The sequence below is a fragment of the Lutjanus erythropterus genome, chromosome 6 (assembly GCF_056507025.1).
Source record: "Lutjanus erythropterus isolate fLutEry1 chromosome 6, fLutEry1.hap2, whole genome shotgun sequence".
Classification (NCBI taxonomy): domain Eukaryota; kingdom Metazoa; phylum Chordata; class Actinopteri; order Lutjaniformes; family Lutjanidae; genus Lutjanus; species Lutjanus erythropterus.
The window spans coordinates 6,310,191-6,331,727 of NC_139322.1; the positions used below are offsets into that span (position 1 = coordinate 6,310,191).

At 40.1% G+C, this 21,537-nt stretch overlaps 1 protein-coding gene and 1 long non-coding RNA gene across 3 annotated transcripts in view; one reads left to right on the top strand and one right to left on the bottom strand.

The window, feature by feature from the left end:
- Positions 1-3: 3 nt before the first annotated feature.
- Positions 4-3,510, bottom strand: LOC146324745 (uncharacterized). The gene is made up of 2 exons (XR_014770681.1): positions 3,389-3,510; positions 4-1,354 (listed from the first exon to the last, which is right to left on the bottom strand). It is a non-coding gene; the product is annotated as an uncharacterized LOC146324745 (long non-coding RNA).
- Positions 3,511-4,042: 532 nt separating this feature from the next.
- Positions 4,043-21,537, top strand: part of plekhg5b (pleckstrin homology domain containing, family G (with RhoGef domain) member 5b) — an 88,832-nt gene continuing 71,337 nt past the window's right edge. The window contains exon 1 of one of the 2 annotated variants that reach the window (XM_084720357.1): positions 4,043-4,272. In XM_084720357.1, the coding sequence (XP_084576483.1) occupies positions 4,191-4,272 (82 nt within the window). In that variant the 5' untranslated portion in view covers positions 4,043-4,190. Of the gene's footprint in view, positions 4,273-15,614; positions 16,387-21,537 lie in introns of those variants that run through there. The other variant, XM_084720355.1, reaches the window with a different exon arrangement.

A 21,537-nucleotide genomic window follows, 5' to 3' on the forward strand; every position in this document is an offset into this window, starting at 1 on the left:
ACCGGCACTTCTAGCATAATAAGACCAGTCCCATTATATTCAAGAGAAAGCAGACATCTGCATGGCTGATATCTCCAAAACTCAGCAGCTCACACCAAAACATCTAAATGGTTAAAAAGCACTACACTACATGTTTGATTATGGGGCGAACTGTCCCTTTAAAGGTTTTACTGAAATTCCTTTTTTTTACTGCTGAATAACTCTGCATTTAACTGTTGTACATTTGTGTTAAAGGGACACAGTAGTGTTTTGTAAATGCAACATGTTTACGATTTCTTATGTAGGCCTTTGTGGGATATAAAAGATAAAACTTAAACAGTTTTGTTTCTTTGTTTTACCTTTTGGACCTGCAGGGGGCAGCAAATATATGTTGACACTTTATTATGAACAACAGCAGATGTTCGCTCACAAAAAGTCTCGAGGGCAGGAAAAGTACAATAAAAACTCCGGAGAAGACACCAGCCTGTAATACTAAATAACTTTAATGTTTCATAATGCCTCAAAATCCAAACTAATTTAAGAAATTACTAACCTCGTCTGAGCAGCTTGCAACTGCGTGTAGACTGACCTTCAAATTATCTGAGTGGAAGAATTAAAGGAGGACTCGGTCGTAAACATCCACTCACGCAGTGAAGAATTGCTAATTTGTTAAGTGGGCTGTTTTAACATCCCCTCTCTGCCCCCTCGCTTTTCCTTTGTTCGCTGCTCCCCGCCTCTTTATTGAGGGTGGGAGCAGACAAACACAACACAGCTACATTTTGGCCGAGTCATTGTTTTGGCTTTGTCAGGTCAGATGTTTTCCCATAGACCTCATGCAAACCAAAGAGACATCCCACTGTAGAGGTGCCACGAGACTGTCTACAATATGGACCTAATCATCAGAAATAACAACACACATCTGTGAAATGCTTTTTAATTCAAAATACATATTTAAACTGTTGTTTATTTTATAACAAGCAAGCAGAAACCACAGGCTTTATGAGTGTCACATACAGTTCCTGTTATTTGATGTTGCTGCCATTAATTAGCAGACTTCAAATGAAAGCTTCAATATTGGAAACAGAAAGCAAGTATATAAATCAAAAAGACGATAAACTATTAGTCCCAGAAATGTTCAAAAACAGGATTAGAATAAATACACTAAAAATAAAACGGTCTCTTCCAGCTTCTGTATTGTGTAGACTTGTTTTCCATGCATTCAGAAAAGTATTAAGGACACCTGCCAACTGGCAAAGTCCTGCAGAAATCTTGGTTGTGTAACTCTTTTAACAGCAGGCCTTGTGCTGGCAGCAAACCCTTGATCTGCGGCAATGTGATGTCCTCCCTCCCAAACAAACGGTGCATCTGTTGTTGCCTGCAAAAGACAATTGTGCTGAGTAAAGTAACAATGCAGAGGCAGTGTGCCATTATAGCCGCTCAAATCCCCCCTGTTCAGTTCAGAAACACACGGGAGATTTAGACAGATTTGGCAGGATATCTCATGATAGGGTTTGATTTTTAAAACCACACAAAAACAAAATGATGTCACAAGGATCTTGTAAGACAAAAAAGAGCTTCTACATCTGTTTTAAACCCCCACCCCTTTCCCCACTTTGTGTGCAACCCCACTTTTGCTTGGTAGTAATCTGATTTTCTAACTTTAATAAAGGTTTAAATTAGATTTTGACTCGGGGGGCCCCTCTTTAAGTCAAGGCCTCAGACCAGGCAATAAAATTGGACCCATTTAAAGGCCCTGTATGTCAATTGATACTGAATATAGCAGCGCATGTTCCCAGGTTCATAACCTACTACCTATAAGTAAAGTGTTGTTTCCAGATTCAAAGGGAATGTCATTAGCTAACAAGATTAAAGCTTAGAAAAAAACCTGTTTTGGACTGTAACATTTACTGTGTGATGGGAGCCAAGAGTATTTCAGTGTTTAAAATGATGATAGCGACTCTGACCTGCTTTTCATTTGGTTTGGGAAAGTTTACAGAGCAGCAATTTGAGCTAAACTACGGTTACATTTGTCAAACTCATTGGTTTTTATTCTTCATTAAATCTTTTTCTCCTGTAAAAGTTAAACATAGGCTACTGTTTGAGCATATGAAGCATAAATCTATAACCTTTTGCTTGTCCAAGTTTTTTTTTTTTTTTTTCCTACACTAAGCATCCAAACCATTCTAAGGTTATTATGACAGTATTCAGGCCACATTCATGAAAATAAGAAAAGGAATACGATTTATATATACACATATACATATATATATATATATATAATGTGGATTAAGTGGAAATGTTGAGAGAAAAGTGAAGTTTGAGAGACTGTTGAGACTAAATTTAAACACCATGTTAAGAATAAAGTTGAAGTGGAACTTCATTCTCAAAAAGCAAAATTTAAAAAAAAAAACTTATTACAGATTTTTCAAAAAATAATACTGTACAGGGACTAACTAGCTTATCGATGTGCTAAATATACCTAAACCCTTCTATGAACTCATCCACCGTTAAGTATGTTTATCCCCGGTACTAGCACTTACATCAGTTGTATATTTGCTGTTGTCTTTTACAGCTTTTTAATAAAAAAAAAAAAAAAAAACTGGCTAAAAACTTTAAAACACAAGTGACAAAATTTGCAACCAGCTCAGCATTCGCTTGCACTAATGTTAGCTAAAAGTAGCTAAACCCTGCTAACGGTTGTCAGTTTGTAAAAAAAAGTGAAGATTTCTGTTTAATTTCTGTTTTCTGTCCGTTTAAGATGGTGGAATGAACAAAAGTGTGTATTTTAATATATTAATGATGAGGTATTTTTGAATATTTTCAGCTAACTAATGTTATTGTAATGAAAAAAGAAAGACCCCGAGATACACAATATCATTTTGAGAAAGTCCCTAATTACTAAGCTAGCTAAGCTAGTTAACTAGCAGTAAGTCATTATTTTAAGATACTAGCCCAGTGCATTATTAGGAGATACTAAGTCATTGTTTTGTGATATTGTCATTATTTTGACAAAGTTTCATTCATTATTTTGAGATATTATGTTATTATTTTGAGATACCAGGTTATTATTTCAAGAATATTTCTCCTTACTTTGAGATACTAAGTCATAATTTTGAGATAGTAAGTCATTATTTTCGTAATTTTGAGACATTACGTCATTATTTTGAGAATATTTCTCAATGTTATGAGGAACTCAGTCATTATTTTGGGATAGGAAGTTTTTATTTTTAAATACTATATCATTATTTTGAGACGCTAATTATTTTGACATACTAACCATTATTATGAGAGAATGAAGTTGATAAACTAACTCATTATTTTGAGAGAGTTTCTTCTTCTACAGAGATACCAAGATACCAATTATTTTGACATTGTAGGCCATTATTATGAGAAAGTTTATCATACTTACAGGGTGTCATGTGTTTCATTACTTTGGCAGAAATGGGCTCATGGACACCTGAATATTCTTTGGATAAAATCAGTCAGAATTTGAATGTAGTTTGGTGTGTGTGCTCCTCACAGGTTGGCTGTGTTGTTCGTGTCTCTGGCGCCTCTAGCTGAAACTCTGCGCCACTTGAGAGCCAAACTGCACCGAGTCTTTGTGGATCCAGGTTGTGTGAATGAATGGAGGAGAGCCGATGGTTGATCAGACGAAGCGACGGACGGTGTGTGTTTAACTTCACCAGCACGCCGTGTAAAGTTGATAGAAGGAAGCCCATCCACGGATCTGCCGATTTAAAGACCCCGGAGGAGGTTTTTCTTTCCCGGTAATCCCATTCCACGACACCGGCACCGACCGAGCTTCAGACGCTTTCCCTGGACGTCGAGGAGATTTCTTCCTCGCATGTGTGCAACCAGCAACAGGTTATTTACAGCTTAGCACGGCGTCCAAGCTGCAGCTGCACCTCAGTGCTTATCAGACCCGTGTTAACTTTTCGTTGTGTGAACCGGGGGATGCTTGTTTTGGCCGCTCTTCCCCGTGCATTCACCGTGATGTGAGTTGCAGCTTTTGTGCTCGCCGCCGCCGAGCAGATCCTCCGGGCTGAGCGCACTGCGTGTTAGAGGAGGGAGACATGGGAAGAATATGAGAAGATCCTGCTAATTAAACACTGCTGGGTGATTAGCGTCGAGCCCGCCACCCCGACAGACAGACCTGCGAGGAGCTGGTGTTGGTGCAGGAGGATTTTTTTTTTCAAGGATTGCATGTATAGATGGTGCCAAACAAGTGGACCATGAATTCAGTCCTGCACAAATCGCCACCAAGGAGCTGGCTCGGTCTCAGATTACGACTCAGTAAGTAAAAATTCATGAACTCAGCCATTGATTCCATGTTCGTGCTACTAATCAGCAGCTGCAGGATAAGTCAGCATCATAACATGAGTCACCTGAATGCTTTGTTCTTCACCTTGTGTAGTTCACTGAGTTGCTCTTAAAAGAAGTCAGATAGGAAGGGAGAACAGAGGAGCTCTCCTGACTTTGATCCTCAGGCACCAGATCTTTGTTTCATGCTTTTCCTCCAGTCATCAAAGTTAATGGCTGGATTTGGCAAGTGACCTGAGCAATTATCCCAGCTGGAGGCAGAGAGGACAGGACACTCTGATCTGAAGTTCTCTTCATGATGAAGGGCCTTTGGAACTGAGCATAAACTCAGATTATAGATATTACCTCTTGTAAATCTCCAAGCAACACTATTTATTATATTTTCCCCCTGCTCTCTCTTTCCTGGCTCATAAAGTTAATAATTAGTCTTTTCTAGGGCTAAACCTAACAATTATGTTCTTAATAAATTAATCAGAAAATTATGTAAATTCTCGCTGCAGTTACCCAGAGGCCAAGAGAATACATTCAAAATTAGGAGATGAAGAAAAACGAATACATATTCATATTTCAGAAGTTGGAACCAGTGAATTGTTCTCATTTTTGCTTTACAAAATGACCTAAACCAGGGTTGTCAAAAGTTTGGAGTGGGGCCAGAACTGACCTGCCAAAGGGTCCGATTTGGCCAACTGAATGACTGTACAGAGTGTTAAAAATTGCGGGGCTGCCGTTTATTCCAGACCAGGATACAGTTCTCTTATTGTGGTCAAATTTAAAGATATTGAGCATTGTGCAGACAGCAGCTTCCGTACAAAAGAATTTGTGTTGGACTTTCATTTTGACACAACATTGATGAAACCCTGTTGCTCAGGCACTGCAAAAACCTTTGATTAGTAAATGGTTTGTAAGTCAGGAGATAACTTAACCTCCTCCTTCATTAGCCTCCACATAAATTGGTGAAGCCAGCATTTAGATCTTGACAAGCTGCTTGAATTAGAGCCGCACAATTTCGTAATAAATAAAAAGTCATATGTGATTATTTTGACTGGAATTGCTTGTGATATGTGATGCAATTAGTGGGACTAATCATTTTTGCATATTTTGCATAACATGATGATGTGATATTTGTTGCGGTCTGTACCAAAGAACATGTTTTCTTTCATCTGGGGAACAAGATTTGTAGGCGAGGGCATCTCTGCAGCACTGCAGTACCTCAGTATAATGCTGTTTTCTCACATTTTTTTCCCCATTTCAAAAATTTACGATTTGGTTCTGGTCCTGATTTGGATATTGCACTTGGCCATGCTGCGATTTCGATAATGTTGCAATTAAACGTGCAGCCCTAGTTCGAATCATAAAGAAGTAATAGACCTATATGATTTTTCAGCTCCAAATGCATATGTGTTTTATGTATTTGTAGATCCAAAGTGATCCGTATGTATCTGAAATTGCACTTATTTTTTAAAGACATCTCAGGCTGTTCATCACTTGTTTAGTCAACGGAGCGTTCATTTATCGTGAACGTTTTAATAACGTACTCCAGCCCACTTGAGATCAAATTGGACTGCATGTGGCCCATTAACTAAAATGGCAAAATGCTGCAGATTAATAATCTATTAGTCCGCATATTGATTACTAGACTACGTGTTTCAGCTCTAGACCAAGCAAGTTCAAGGGCTCTGTTGGAGGCTTTACTTGTGTGATGTATGCAGTGCTGGCAGTTCATGGGTTCACTCAGTAAGCATGGAGTTAAAGTTTAGTAGCCTTAATTGGTTGAGTCTGGAACCCTTCAATGTTCCAGGCCACCGGAGTCTTAAGCCTGTCTTAAACACACTGGTCTAATCTGGGACCAGATGTCTTGTCTGGTCTCTGTCCACCACCGAAAAAACAAAAACAAGGATGAGAAATCTCAGCTCTTTCTCTTTGATGGACTGTTAGCATGTTGCAGTGATGGCCATCATAAAAAAGGACATGTGTAGACTGGCTACATGATGCTCTGGCTTAAATTAATGATTTCATGAGTGTGTTTTAGTTGGCTTAGTTCATGGCTCCACAATTTACTGTCATTTGATGCTTGGGTATGTTGGAATATTATTGGTATCAGCTGTTGTTCAGATATGAGTCTGACTGTTGAGAATGGCACTGTCAAATTAGCTGCAGAGGTGTAGCCTATAATCTCACCACATTATCATCATCATCATCAGATGGACAGATGGAGTTTGGCCTATTGTTATGGAGTTTTAGATGTTCGAATTTCCAGTTCTTCATAGCACTTGAAGGATTTTTTGACAGTGTTGACTGTAAAGCTGAAGTTCACAGTATATTGATCTCGAAAGAGCAGTTAAGAAAGGAGTATCGGTGCAAGGTGCATTTAGTAGCTGTTCTGGAGCTTTCAATCATCTCAGGTGATCTTCATCAGCAGATGGCATTTGGCCTGTTCTTATACATTCTACAGAAGCTCAAATTTCCAATTTTTTTTGCAGTACTTGAAGGATTTCTCGTCCATGTTGGCCAAGAAGTTGGAGATCAAACTTTATTCCAAGGTCTCACCTAGCAGCTGTCCTGGAACTTTTAATCCTATCACTTGATCTGCGTCAGCAGATAGTTTGCCAAGAAAGTATTCAGAAAAAAGAGAACAGAGAAATACTGCTGACTTTCAAAATAGTAACATTTTCACAGATGTAGTCAGGAAGTGGGAAAAAAATGAAATTACTGTACTTGACAAAACAACGCCATTATAAGGTCTATTTAGTAGCTGCTCTGAAGCTTTTGTTCATATTTCATGATTTCCATTTTTTCATAGCACTCGTGTCAAGGACCTTTTTTTCCTCTCTGACCTCGTTTAAACTTAGTTGTAAAATGCATTCTAGTGACACGTTGATGTTCATGCCCGTGTCTGTCATACGTCTCAAGATAACTACTTGCGTTCAGATTTTGTTACTGCCTACATCGCTTCTGCTAAAAGGGCTACAGTTGATTTCATCAGTCTGTCACCAGACTATTGTGAGATTTGTTTTTGCACAAGCTAGCTAAGGAAACAAAGGATGCGTTGCAGTTTACCCTACAAAAGATGTGATCAAATGTGTCTCGACCACCTCGGCAAGTGATCGCCATGCATCTTCGTGGTCATTCACACTATTTTAATACTGTCCATTTGTGGTAAGGTTCATTTTGGTACAGCAGTTGAGAAAACTGTCAGCACAAGGTCAATTTATTAGCTCCTCTGGCTTTTTGATTACATCTCATGATCTTTATCAGATGATGGCGTTTACACAAAAAGAGCAAAAAAATAAAAAGGGAGAAATTTAAACATCTACTGGGCGCACTCCCATCGGCACCATCCGAACAGCTAGAAGAGCTAATAAATGGACCTTGTGGTGAGATGGTTCTCTTCAGCACAGTTGTAGGTTTTTAATCTGCAAAAGCTGCAGAGCTCTGAGGGAACATTGGGAGTGTGTAGTCTCTCTGCTGCAAAAACTTGATCCTGACTAGACTGGTGTAATCTGGATGTATGTGCTATGGTGTGTGTGTGTGTGTGTGTTCGTGTGTGTGTTAGGGATTTCTGCCTGGCTCGTGGCTTGTTACAGTTCAAACTTCCTTCTTCAGACCCTCTTTCCATTGTTCTGTTTTTTTCCCGGCAGTAATTTCCTTTCTCTTTTCCACTCTTTGCACTTCTGCCTCTTCCTGATGGCGCTTCAGGTCACAGTTTTTCTCTGCTTTTTGCGTTTCTATCTTGAATCCAACTGCTCACGAATAATTTTCCCAGCTTCATGTGCAGTGTTGCAGCTCATCTTAATATTTTTGCACGACAACCTTTTTTTTTTGTTTCATGACGGCTCTGCAATGCATTTGTTTTTGTGTGCACGCCAGGTTTTGTAATAACTTTTCATAGTCAGTGGTAATTTTGAGTGTATTCTTGGTTTTCAAAAGGCTCAGAGACTGAAAGTTTGACTTTTCTTGTACCACAGTAAATACTGGTCAGCTTTGCAATGCAGCTTGTTTTTTCTCTGCCTGAATTTGATACATGTTAGAAACTGTAATGGAAAACAAATCAAGCACACGACTCTCTCATACTCTTACTTGTGTCTGACAGAAAATTAATTTCCTTCCTCATATCACATCTTTTCTGTACTGTACTTCCTGTATGTGGTTTTTACTTCAGCAGGGAGCACATAAAGGTCACTTTCATGTCACGTACAAGCACCAGACACATGTGCATGTGGTAAAAGAAAAAAAGAATATGGAAAAGCACTGGTTTCAAGGGTTGTTTATATTTTGGTCAACATGCATTTTATGAGTTCATCCTTGAGCTTTGGGCTTTGATGTAAGATTTTCAAATACCAGTGATCATAGAACTTTTTTCAACCAATATGAATAAAACATATAAAAAGAATTTGCATAGGTTCATGAAACAAATTTAAATTTAAATTTTAGGACTGTGCCAAATGCTTTGGAGCTTCTTTTGAGACTACGGTATTCAAATGGCTAAATTTGCATTTGACTATTGACATACGTAGATATTTTACCCGCTGGCCACCTTGATGCTGCTCATGCTGCCAGTGTTTTGTTGTTTTATTGTTGTGTCATTCTCACGCTGAAGTTGCTGCTGCTGTTTCCGCTGCGTGCCCGAGCTGCTGCAGCTTCAGCCCGAGCTGGAAGCACTCCAGCGTTTGAATCGCTTTCCCCGACTACCTCCATCAACATGGACCGCAGTCTCTCCGACACAGCAGCTTCAGCACGAGCTGGAGGCAGACCAAAAAAAACAGTAGTCACAGCACAAACAAACATTGAGGCAGCCAGTGGATTGGAGAGAAGGAGAAGTCACGGCCGCAGAAACGTCGAAGCTCAAATAAAACTGTTCAGGACAGCTCTTCTAAGTTCATAGGCAAAGTTAGGCCTTATTCAGGCAGCCGGCCCAAATCTGGTTTTTGGCATATACAAGTATGGACAGCAAAAAGCCTCATAAAATCTGACTTTTTGCAAATCATGCAACCAAGCCATGTTTGAAAGTGATTTGAAATTCAATTCTAGCTGTATTTCTACAGCTGCGTCTCAGTCTGGACACGCTGGCCGCTTGGTCCTTTGTGTTACTTGCTGCGCAACACACAATGCCAATGTGACAGAAGAGCATCACAGCGGCTGAGCAGAATCCATGCTGCTACTTGCTGAGCAGGCATGGTGGACAACATGGAGAACAACAGTCTATGGTAGATGTTGAAATAAATAGATGGAGGAGGAGTTCTGCACCGACATTTTGCCAGGCTTTGGCTGAGATCAGTGCCACTCTCATGATTGTCTGTGAAGTATGAAGCAAGAGCAAGCAAGCAGTTGGCATAGCTTAGCATAAGGACTGAAGATAGCAGGAAGTCTGCACACATGGGGAAAATTACAGTGGGTAACTTCCCATAAAACCACAAAGTTTGATATTGTGTGCAGATTAAACAAATGAGATATAGCATGTTAATAAATGACCTTTACCGGCACTGACAGACCCAGGTTAGCTGCTTCCAGCATTTATGCTAAGCTAATTGACTCCTGTTTATTTATCCTGTGTATTTCCCCAAAACGTGGAACTGTTCCTTCAATGTGGCTCACTAAGCACACTGGGATATCACAATACACAGATATAAAAGGTGTTGTGGCCTTGTACACTTCACTGCAGTGTCAGTTTTGTTGTTTGTAGTCACAGATGAAGTCATAAACGTGCTCACAGCTGGAGGCCTTGTATATTTTCCCATCAACCCTTTCGCTCACAAAGAACTCCCAGAACACTTGGAAATGGCTGATTGTAAACAGAAGATGAGACCGTTGTACTACTCTTAACTCTTTGTCTCTTATTACCCTTGTTCTCGGCACTTTGTATAGTTGTTATTCTCATTTTTGTGGGACATCGCTTCACAACAGCAGGCATGTTTCCTGGGTTGAAATTTCAGATGATGCTCTGCTTTCTTGCCCGGAGGGGTCTTCTCTGTCCTTGTCCTCCTCTGCTGTTTTGCATCAGCCGATAGAGAACAAGCTGTTGGGATCTGTTTTGCATTATCATTTAATTTGCATGGAGAATCACTTTAACGTAGTGCAGACTTGGATATTTGGTCAGTGTTTATCTTTACATCTAATATGATATGATAAAAAAACCCACCTGCATTGCCTGTCACCCTTGAGGCCCCATGTTAAATACACCCAACAGCGAGCTGCTCCTCTTCATACTGTGCAGCAGATAATTAGAGGGGCTATCTAAAGGTCACATACACACACACCTTCTTTAACTTAAGAAACATAACCATAAATGTTTATCTCTGAATGCCTCCTTCCACATTTATAACCTCCACCCTTGCTAAATGACTGTTTATGCGTATTGCTGCCTTCCACATGACAATAACTGTACTTTTAGGGAATAAGTGTTTTTGATTCCTGTTGACTCTGTTATTGGCTTCTCAACGGCAGCCCCCACTGCAATTTTAACCAGATTGTTTCAATTATGGGATTATTCATATCAACAAGTTGAAGAGTGGTTGTTTGTCCCCTATGAACTGCTGGTTTAAGGACGGACAGTTAAATTACATGAGGGCTCATAGTAATTCGTTTAGTGGGGATGGTCCTGCACACCTTCCTCTTGCAGAAAGATACTATGCGTGCAGTATACATACAGTTGGGGTCCCACTGCTACATTGCACCTTGAAGTTTGACCCTCTTGCTCATATATCCTCCACATAGGGTTGTCGGTCAGAATAGCCAGACAAGCATACACGCAAATGATGTTCTTGTGCAGCCATTGGGTGTGTAGTCTTTCTGATTACATCTTTTCACAGTCATACTTGAGTAGTTTTATGACAAACATTATTAATTATCTTTTAAGTTGACAAACATCATATGTGTGACTCATGGCACAGTTCAAATGGAACCACTGACAACCATTCATATTTTTTCAGAAGTAAGGCCCCATGGTGGTCTCAATATCTCAACAACTATTGGATAGATTGCTAAGAAATTTGCTAAGATGCATGTAGCCCTCAGGGTTAATTTTAGTAGGTTTGGTGATCCCTTAACTTTTATCAACCTCTGTCTGGTCAAGTCATTTTATTTATTTATCTTTTGTCCAGTACTTTAACCCAGAGCACGATTTTAAAAATAGGGAAAATTAAGATATCATCAAATGGGACAGGCTAATGTTTGGCATTTTTGCTTGAATTATGATTTAAAGGTCCTACAGGTTATTGATTGTATTTTTGTGTAAACAAATCATTTGAAAAACAATAAATCCATAGAACTTTTTGAAAGGTGAGAAATAAAAAGTGCACCTGTATAGTGATGGCACAGTCATCTGCAACCAAACAGAGAAACTTTGTCAGTTGAGGAAAGCAGGCTGCCATTTTTAAAAATCTGGGTTGAGTGAATAAAAAAAAAATGTGGTGGCACTTTGTGTTGGCAGGATATCTGGTTGTGCAAGTGATGATTCTAGTGACACTTACTTCTGATCAGTCCGTAGTCTGTAATATTTTCACTCTACAGTTTAGCAGCGACTCAGTTCACTTGAACTAAGGTGATGCCAAAAAAGTACCAGGTACTATCCAAAACTTTTGACAATGGAAAACCTCAAAAAAAAAAAAAAAAGAACTCCAAGTGAGTCAAATCAAGTCAAGCTGTACCATGCAGTGTAAGTACAGCTTAATAAGTACAGCCTCACAGATGCTAGCATGGCTGTAGACTCTTAGTCTTGTTAGGAGCAAGATGTTAGATACGCAGATGAACAAATGACCAGACACAGGCAGTACTTACTACTCTGCATCTGTAGTTTGACTGGAAGAAGTTTTCAGAGTGACTCTCTAATTAGTCAGATGGATCTCAATCTTTTGCATTTATTTTCCTTTTAGAGGGTTCTCACAGAAAAGTTTTAAACTACTTCTAGTCTCAGTTAGCTGACGAAGGGTTAACCTCGGGCCGTTTGATGGGCCACCTTGCTAAATATAACCCCAAACCTCCTCCACATGGGCACGCACAAGCCTTCAACTGCACTCCCTCTGTCAACACTCTGGCTCACACACTTTTTTCCTCACAGCGCACACACTCCAACAGGCTCATTTACAGTCTTGTCGTACTGCAACTGCTCACACACACACATTTCTCAACACACCATTAATACTTAGGAAGTGCGATTCTCCTGAGAAGCTGTTCATTCATGCTCAGCACACTAGGAGGTTTTGCTGTTTCTGTCTCATACTAAAACAAATTAGAGGTATTCGAGTTAAGATTAGTTTTTTATAATGATGCTCAGAAATACATCTGTAATGAGGAGCTCAATTTTCTATTTCAAATAATTTAGGTGTACTTATGCTGTATTAAAGAACACGTGTAGACTTTAGTGGCATCAAGCTGGAAAGCTTATATCACGCTCTTCCCTTCCTAGAGTGTAGGAAAACCTATATGGTGATGGTGAAACTCACAAAACAGGCTGCATCTAGAACCAGTGTTTGGTTTGTCTGTTCTGGACTACTGTAGGAACATAGTGGGCCAACATGGCGGCCTCTATGGAAGAGGACTCCCACCCTCATTATTATAAAGACCTCATTCTAAGCTAACAAAAACACGATTCTTATTTTCGGTTGATTTTTATACTTACGCACAATATTATATTCCATTTCTACTATATTGTGTCAGTAAATCCCCTTAAATCTTACACACTGGACCTTTTAATAAGTGAATTTCTGTTATTCCCAAAATGTCGAGCTATTCCTTTAATGTCTTGAAGATAACATCAAAGCCTTTCTGTTAAACAGTTTTGCTATCAACATACTTAGCTGCTCCTTCCATCATCTTTATGACACTAACAGACATTGCCACGGTGAATACATGAGGTCTGTGGTGACTGTATTTCTTAGTGGGCCATTACCCAGTGTGCACTGGCATTAGAAAAGTGGTTGAGGGATTGTACTGTTGAGAAATAGATGCTTTGAATCTAAACATTGATATTGAGGTGAACTGAGGGATGCCACATTTGGAAAAAGTGAACACTGTTATCTGTTCTCATGATCAAGCAGCTGTGCACGATGCAAAATCTTCAGCCATTATGTATTTTTAGGGGACTAGAAAGTCCCATGCAGGTGTGATTAAAAATGATTTGAAACACATAGCCTTTAAAAGGGACACTTACAATTTTACACATGAAGTTCAGTTTACTCCACCGTTAGGAGTCTTCAGCCTTTGAAAAAAGTTCTTTAACAGGGTTTCTACAATACCTTAAAAAGTCTTCGATCATCTGAATTATAGATGTTTGCAATGTCTTAAATATAATTTTGACAGGTCTTAAAAATCGATAAGAAAGTGGTCTTTAAAAAATGGTCTTAAAGTCTTAAAAAGTCATAAATGTATCTTGTTGGTTGCTGGTGGAGCTTTGAAAAGTAAGGAAGGCTGCATTATAAACTGGCAGGGTGGGATGATGTAGATGAGGTCATTTAGGAGGCAGTGAAGGTCTCATGGGGCGTTCCATTTACCTCAGAGCTGGGAATGATGTCACACCAGAGTTAACAGTGTTCCAGTACAAACAAATTGGGGGGAAAAATGTTTTTGCATGATAACAATGCATTATGATGTAATTTGCACATCCAAACATGGTGGCGAACTCTGTATGTCCACAGACAGTACTGTGTGTATGACTGATTCTATGAGACACAAGTATTAATAAACAGTTTTCACTACTGTTGATATGTGGAGCGGCCATCTACCACTTTCCACTTCAGTGGGTGTTGAAGTTTAAATTTTTAACTGGGACCTCAGATCTGAGATCAAATGGAAGGCACCACAGTTTAAGGAGATAAGAGTTGCATTATGGGAATTGTAGCATCCAATGTTTTTTTGGAGTTTGACCCATACTACAGAGTAAAAGTCAGAATATCTTAGCCTCTGTTGTCTTAATTCTCTGTTTTGACCCCCAGCGTAATGAAAGCACAACTGGAGTACCCCTTTAAGAAGGGAAAATATTCAAACTTTACAGGCATGTAGAACTCTGGAGAACATATTGGTGGTGGTACATTCACCTACATCCTGGTCGTGACTGTTTGACTTTCGCTCTCTGACGGATGACTGGACTTAAACCATGTGCACCGGCCCACAGCTGCCAGATCCCCTCACTGTGGAAAGAATACGTGTTGGTGTTTTCATTGAGTCCATTCCTGAATTCATGTAATAAGATTTTGTTTCATAACCTAAATATTTTCTGTGTTAGATCAGATCAGAATGCATTTGAATGTCAGGGCTAGTGCCGTAATGGAGGCAGGTACTGTCTGGCCTTGCCATGGCTAAAAAAAGCATCTTTTTTATTAAAAAGGCGATCTGATGGATGACGATGAAAGCGAGGCTGTCTAATACCTCCTCTGCTTCCCTCTTTGTTTCTGCAGTAGGTGGAAATTGGCCCTTGTATTTGCAGCCCAGTTCTCATGCTGCACGACTGCTCTCTTCATTAAAAGGGAAGCCGCGTGCTCAAAGCTGCTTCAGATTATTACCATATGTCTGCAAAGCCCAGAGCTGAGCAGCAAACCGGCTCCCATCCTACCCTCTAATTTCTTATCCCAAAATTGGACATGTGGGTCGTTGTGTGTGACAACGTCCCTCCCTTCCCCCGGCCGGTGCAGCACATTCTCACAGTATTTCTTCTCCCATTTTAGATGCATAATAGCAGTGCATCAGCCTTTAAGCGACACCGGGGAAAATATTATGCCTCGACTAGAGATATCAAGCTGCATGTTGTTTTAACCCTTCAGCTGTTTTTCAAAGATATTAGAGGAGTGGAGCGCATTGTCTCGGATCTTATTACAGGACTCCTTTTGGTCATTTGATGTTTCTCATCTCCGAGAGGCCAATGTGTGCATTGTACGTCCACAGAAATAACTGAGCTCAGTCGCCAGAGAGCTGGTGCATTCATAAAAAGGCATAAATCTTTCAGGAGATATAAAGGGCGCGGGCACTAATTAATGCAGAAAAATGTCAGCCTTTTACAGTTTGTGCAAAACATAAAGAAAGTCCACTCTGGATGTAGGAGGAGGTTTAAAAGAGATCTTTGTGTCACGCAGTCCAAAAGCCATTGGCCCGGATTGCCTGTCCCAGCATGCAACTCACCTCTGCATGAATACAACACTTGTCTGATGGAGTGGGCAGAAAGCCCCCCCATCGCCAGGAGATCCTACACAGCTCGGGCTTTAACATGAGCAGCCTGCCTCGCACAAGTTTTGCACAGTTTGAGAAACTTTGCCATGGATAAAGGCGAGGCTCAGGGAAAGCGACGGCAGAGGATGTTTAACTTGCTGGCGGAGATAAGTTTGCAACACCTTTTGGCAGTTGGGTGTCTGTAATTTAGTCAGGAACAGCTCTGGTAAATGGATTAGAAGAGGGCAGCATTTGGTGCTTGACAGCGCTTGGTGGGTGGCTTTGAGCGGATGATTAGTGGAGAACTGAAAAACTACAGAAACAACAGGAGGAGGCATTGAAATTAAGGTTCAGAGACATGAAATAATCTTTTGCTTTGTGAAAAGAAGTGAGGTCAGTTATATCACCTGTTAGCAAGTTAAATCTGGATGGCAGCAGTAAAGCGTCTTCCAGGTTTAGAATCAATAACATGGCCCCCTGGAGATGTAATGGATTGTACTTGAGGGAAGTCTGTTTGCTCACTTGGACTGGCCTTGGAGGAGAATCAGACTTGGACAGAAGGTTCAAAGCAAAGTGTTTTGAGGCTTAGCGGGATGAGGTAATTGTGCAGGTGCTGGCAGTTGGCAGGGTTTGAAGTTGAGTCGAGTTGGGCGCTGGCAGGATTTATATTACAAAGATGGTTGAAGAGAAGCGTGTATTGATTGTCTGTAGAACTTTTTGGGGGGTGGGTCGGCGGCTGCTCGGACATATCGGTACTGTGGGACAAATTCAGTTTTAGTGTAATGAATTTGGACAGTTTAAATTAGCGTTAGCCAGGAGAAGAAGTCATAATGTTCCTGTACTGGAAGAAGCGTGGAGCGTATGAGCTGGAGGCGCTGCCGCCTTCTTTCACCCAAGTGGGAATAGAGCGCTACTCCTGGTCCTCATCCCTGGACGTCATCCATGATCTGTGTGGTAAGCTGGGGAACAAGGAGGATCACCTGACTAAGTACTGGATTTGTGTGTGCGTGTGTGTGTGTGTGTGTGTGTGAGAGACTGTGAGTGTGTGAGACAGAGAGAGGGGCTGGGCAATGGATTTGTTCACATTCAATTATCCAATTTATTTTTGATTATTTTGCTCAGATGCCAGATGGTTGAATTTTAAAGGTTGTTTGGGAGGGTGAGCATCAGATTTAAAACCACACAGTAGAGCTGAAAAATTATGCATGCTAAAATCTTTTATTTCAGTCAATATCAACAATTCAAATAAATCGTGATGTGAATGACTTCAGAGAAATGGATTTCATCCAAACTTTCAGGATGATTTTGGATGATTTATTGGTAGAAATTAATATAATAATCATAAAAATGTTTTCACTAGTGTATAATCACCTGAAAATAAGAATCATGTTTTCATCAATATTAAAATGAGCCGTTTATATCTGCAGAGAGTGCGGGTTCTCTTCCATGGAGTCCGCCAGTGTCTTTGGTCACTTGCCCGTCTGGCAAGTAGCAGAAATGTTTTGCTTACACAACAGCCTAACTCGCTTGTCCGAAATCAAACGTGAAAAGTAATAGATTTAAATTTGTCCGCCTCTGGTTAGCATAGCTACAGTCTGATGATATTCCCTCCCCTTTAAAAAAGGTGGGCTTGTGGGTAGCCTGTGTCAGTTCTAGTGGCTTTGTTGTCACTTTTTGTTGTCACTTTTTGTGGATAAGCTCAGGCTTCAGTACTGAAGGGCCATGTGTTGTTTACTGCCACTGAAAAGAAAAAAAATAGTTGGTTTATGTATTATTACAGTGTCTTCTTGTCCTCTTCACAGCAAGGGTTGGCACAAACTGTGAACAGCTACCGTTAACTAGTTAGCAGCTATGAGTCAGGCTAAAGAAAATTAAAATAGCCCACACATTTCAGAGCTGCCGAGCTGGTGCTGGAATCAGATGACTGATTGTGTTGTCTCTTGAGATTTTTTTCACCACAGCAAAAAATAGCAATGACTTATAGCTGCTAACTAACTAGCTTTGACTTGAGCAGAGCAGACAGCTCCGCAACAGCAATAAATATAACGTTATAGCAGAAACACTGGCCACTTTCAGGTGGCTGGAGGAACGCTGAATTAGAACTGTCACATTTATTTTTCACTTGCCCGATTGGACGACTGCATGGGCCATTCCACTCGCCCGAACACAGAGTTTAGTTGCCGTGGGCAAGAATTAATGTTGAGCCCCGAGATTCCATGTGACTCTTGTGCTGTTCACACTGTCATGAAAAGAAACAGATAAGTTACATTTCAGCAAAAAATAAAACAAATAAAAGATTTGGAACATTTTTGCCTGCAGTGTGAACGTAGCCTCAGTCTGGTTTTCATGATTGGGAAGGAGCAACAAGCTTTAAACTTGGGTCAGTTTACCTATGATATCATGTTTTGAGTCTCTCTATTTTTACATGAACATTATTCAGCATAATGGAGACAATAAAATAAAAACCTTGTGGTTCAGACCTGCTCCACTAAGGCTCTTCCTTATTCATCTAACATGACAGGGGTGGTACTGTGTAACATTCAATGTGGCTCAGACATGACTTCACATTGTTCACTTTTCTACAAGAAGATGACCTGGTTCACTCGTACTTTTGAGCTAAGGATTTAAGCACCATCATGGAAAGGAGGTTTTTTTTTCCATTGCTCTGTTCTTCCGTGGAAAGCACTCAGTGACCTGGCATGAAGACAACCTCACATGAGAGAGACGAAAGGGAAAGAACGGATGAGACCGGCTCCACAGATGAAATATTTACCACTGAAGAAGCACATAGCTGCACTGAAATGCTTCCCTGTCTCCTCTCAGTGCTTTTTTGACGTGGCACAGGGGCACTTGCTTTCCGCTGTGCCGCCCGATTTATGCCATTAGTGAAGGGGAAGTGATAACACAGGGCTGGGGAGGAATGTTCTCCATCCTCTCCTCTCTGCCAGCCAGACTGTTGGAAATCCGGCTACTTTCTGGTCAGCTTAAGGACGGTGCCTGCTGAGGCAGACCTGTTTGGCAGAGACCGAAAAGAGGAATGCCACAGAGTGAACAGTGAGGCTTTGATCCTTACCTTTTCACCATCTCTGTAATTACGCCCTGAGCTTCTACTGAAAACATTTCCCAACTCTGTTGGAGCTTCTCAGCTTGAAGATACTTTTACTTTCTCCAAAATAGAACAGAATCAAACCCAAAAACTCATTTCTCTTTCTTCAGAGTTGCAACTACATTCCCAGAATTGTAAGACCATAAGACTGTAGTAGTTCAGTACTGCATGTAAAAAATTCCAAATTTGTAGTTGTTTCCTTGTGAACAAGATGTCACTACTGTATATAGATTGTATGTATTTGTATGGTATAGATGCTTTTGAGTAGGATCACATTATCCTAATTAGGTATGACATTATTTATTATCCCCAAAATCTCTGAGAAAAGGGAACCTGTAGCGCAACACCAACGCTCGCAGACATCTGTTCAATTAAAGGAATTGCACTTTCATATTCAGGCCTATATGAGCAGAGCCTTTTGTACAAATCTGTGCATCAAAATAAGATTTGTTTCTGTTCACACTGCTTCTCCTTGGAAAAAAAAGGATAAAATTATATCAAATCTTTTTACAGGAAATTAAAACAAATGGATCCACTTTCACTTTCTTGTTGATACAGTGACTGGTGGCAGTACAGTCACTGCCTGTTTTTTTAACCATCAGTATCTTGGTCAGTTTAACTGTGGAAAGCCAAAATCGTGATAAAGATTAATATTTGATTAATTGTGCAACCCTAACTGGAAGTCACAACCATAATCAACATAAGGTATTTTGGGCATACTTGCCAAACATCCTGATTTTGCCAAGAGGCTCATGTCTTTCATTGCGTATTTCCTCCAGGGATTACAGTTTTCTTGAAATTGTCTCAATTTGTGGCAATTTTTTTTTCACCTTTTTTCCATTTTCATTATCACACCACGTCTCTGAAGCTGCAGAGCGTGTACAAGTCCTACGACTCTAAATGTCAACTTTTTCCACATGGACGACTCTACAGCTACACCAAAACAGACTTCCTGGAAAAAAGAATTCCTGTTTCTTAAGAAAAGTTTTCAAGGAAAGGGGGCCTGCATTTTGTGAAATCTACCATGTCAATTTTGTTTTAGGGCAGGGCAAAAAAAAATAAATGAATGAAAGAAAATGGATAAATAATAGTTTATGCCAGAGATTTACGCAAGAGGGGCAAATTATACTGTGTCCTTTCCCTAGAATTAAAAACAGGTTGCAGTTTCCTCCCTATTTTTCTTGCAAAGTATGATCTTGGGACAGGGAATACCTTGATATACTTTCTAGATTAATTGAACAAAAACAATAATCCTGTCATTCAGTATGCTAATTAAAGTAATTAATACAAGTTCTAGGTCATATTTTTAATTGGATAAGTATGAATATGATTTTTAAGTTTATTTTTATTACTTTAGCACATCACATAGGTCAGGCGACATCACCAACTATCAAAGCCATGATCACTTTACACACTTTATTAACACTGATAATGAAAAAACACTCTCATAGTCAAATTTTTTACTACAATAAGGGCTCAGCAACAACTTCAGCTCTCCATTTTGACTGGACACTGGATGTGGACTGGGTGTTGGCGTGTTTTTTAGGTGACTGCTCTTAAAAGCATGCATAGAAAGCTTCTGACATGGACAAAATTAGCTTGTTTGGTGAGTCTTAATTTGGGTTTCAGATGGCTTTATCCCAGCTCTAACCTCGTGCAGTACGCTACGTTCACCAATCCAGTCCAAAATATATCCCCAGTGTACCGGCACAGACACTGGCATTCCTCAGGTCGTAGTCAGCCACGAGTTCCAGTAAGAGCAGAACGTGCTTCTATTTTACTTGGAGTTTTAACTCCAATAAAGCCCATAAAAAGAATAGTCTGACACGAAAAGGCCACATTGTTATGTAATAATCAGCTCGTACATGACCAATTACTGTACTTTCTGACATAAATGCCCTAAAAAATTCAAGATATGCAGTAATCCCCTCATGACCCCTCTTAAATATGGTGACAGGGTATTGAGTTTTCAACTAATACTCCTTGTAATGCACCAGTTATGCAGACCACAGATAAACATGGAGAGACTCAAGAAAGCTCCATTTTTAAACTGCTTTTGTCATTATATAATTTCAAAATGAGTCAGCGGAATAAATCAGTTATAATTTGTTTTTTTTTATCATCTTATAAATTGACAATTGTTGGCTGCTCCTCCACCCCTCTCTGGAACAGTTTACACTTGTTGTTCTGTGGTTTTTGGTTTTATACGTGGGGACCTCGGGTTTGCTCAGATGTGGTGGAGGAGGGAAAAAGATGGAGGGAGGGGGTAGGAGAGTGTGTGATGCACATGTGCGTGATTTAACCACTATGGGGGTAAAACAACATTAAGCAGGAGGCCTGCGTCCTGCCCCCGCTGCAACTGAACCCTCAGCATTAGAAACAGCTGCAACCTGCTCAAGTTTTAGCGTCTGCTCACACAGGCTCATTCACCTGTAGAGGAGCACTGTGGGGTTTCTGCAGTAAAGGTTTGGGTTGTTATTCACAGAGCCTTTCAGGTGTCAGCATTCACAGAGTGTGATTTCATCCTGAAAATCTAAAGTTGTATATAAATATATTTTTGTTTAACACGTTAAGAAACTTTTCCAGACAGGTAGGAATAAATAAACGCAAACTTATTTTGTTTTGTCATCAGAATTCTGTGGCAAAGACTTTCCTCATTCTTGCACAAGGGGCTGAACAAAAACTGTTGTTGCAAAGCTGAGCAAAAGACCTGTCGCACCTTTCACCTGCTGTCTACATCCCTGTTTGACAGCCCTGCTGTAAGTATTTCTTGGCCGAGAGCAGTGGCCTCCTGAGGTCTCTGCTGGTTGTCTGGCTCACGACAAGGAAGTGACTGTTCTCTGCCAAGAAATATTATTGTGATCGACCAATATGAATATTTCAATGGGTGATGCTGATATTCAGAAAGCATGGCGGCTGATGGTGGATATATAATGCCAGTATCAAAACTAATCATGTATAATTCCATCATTCCATGAACATTACATTCTAATATACAT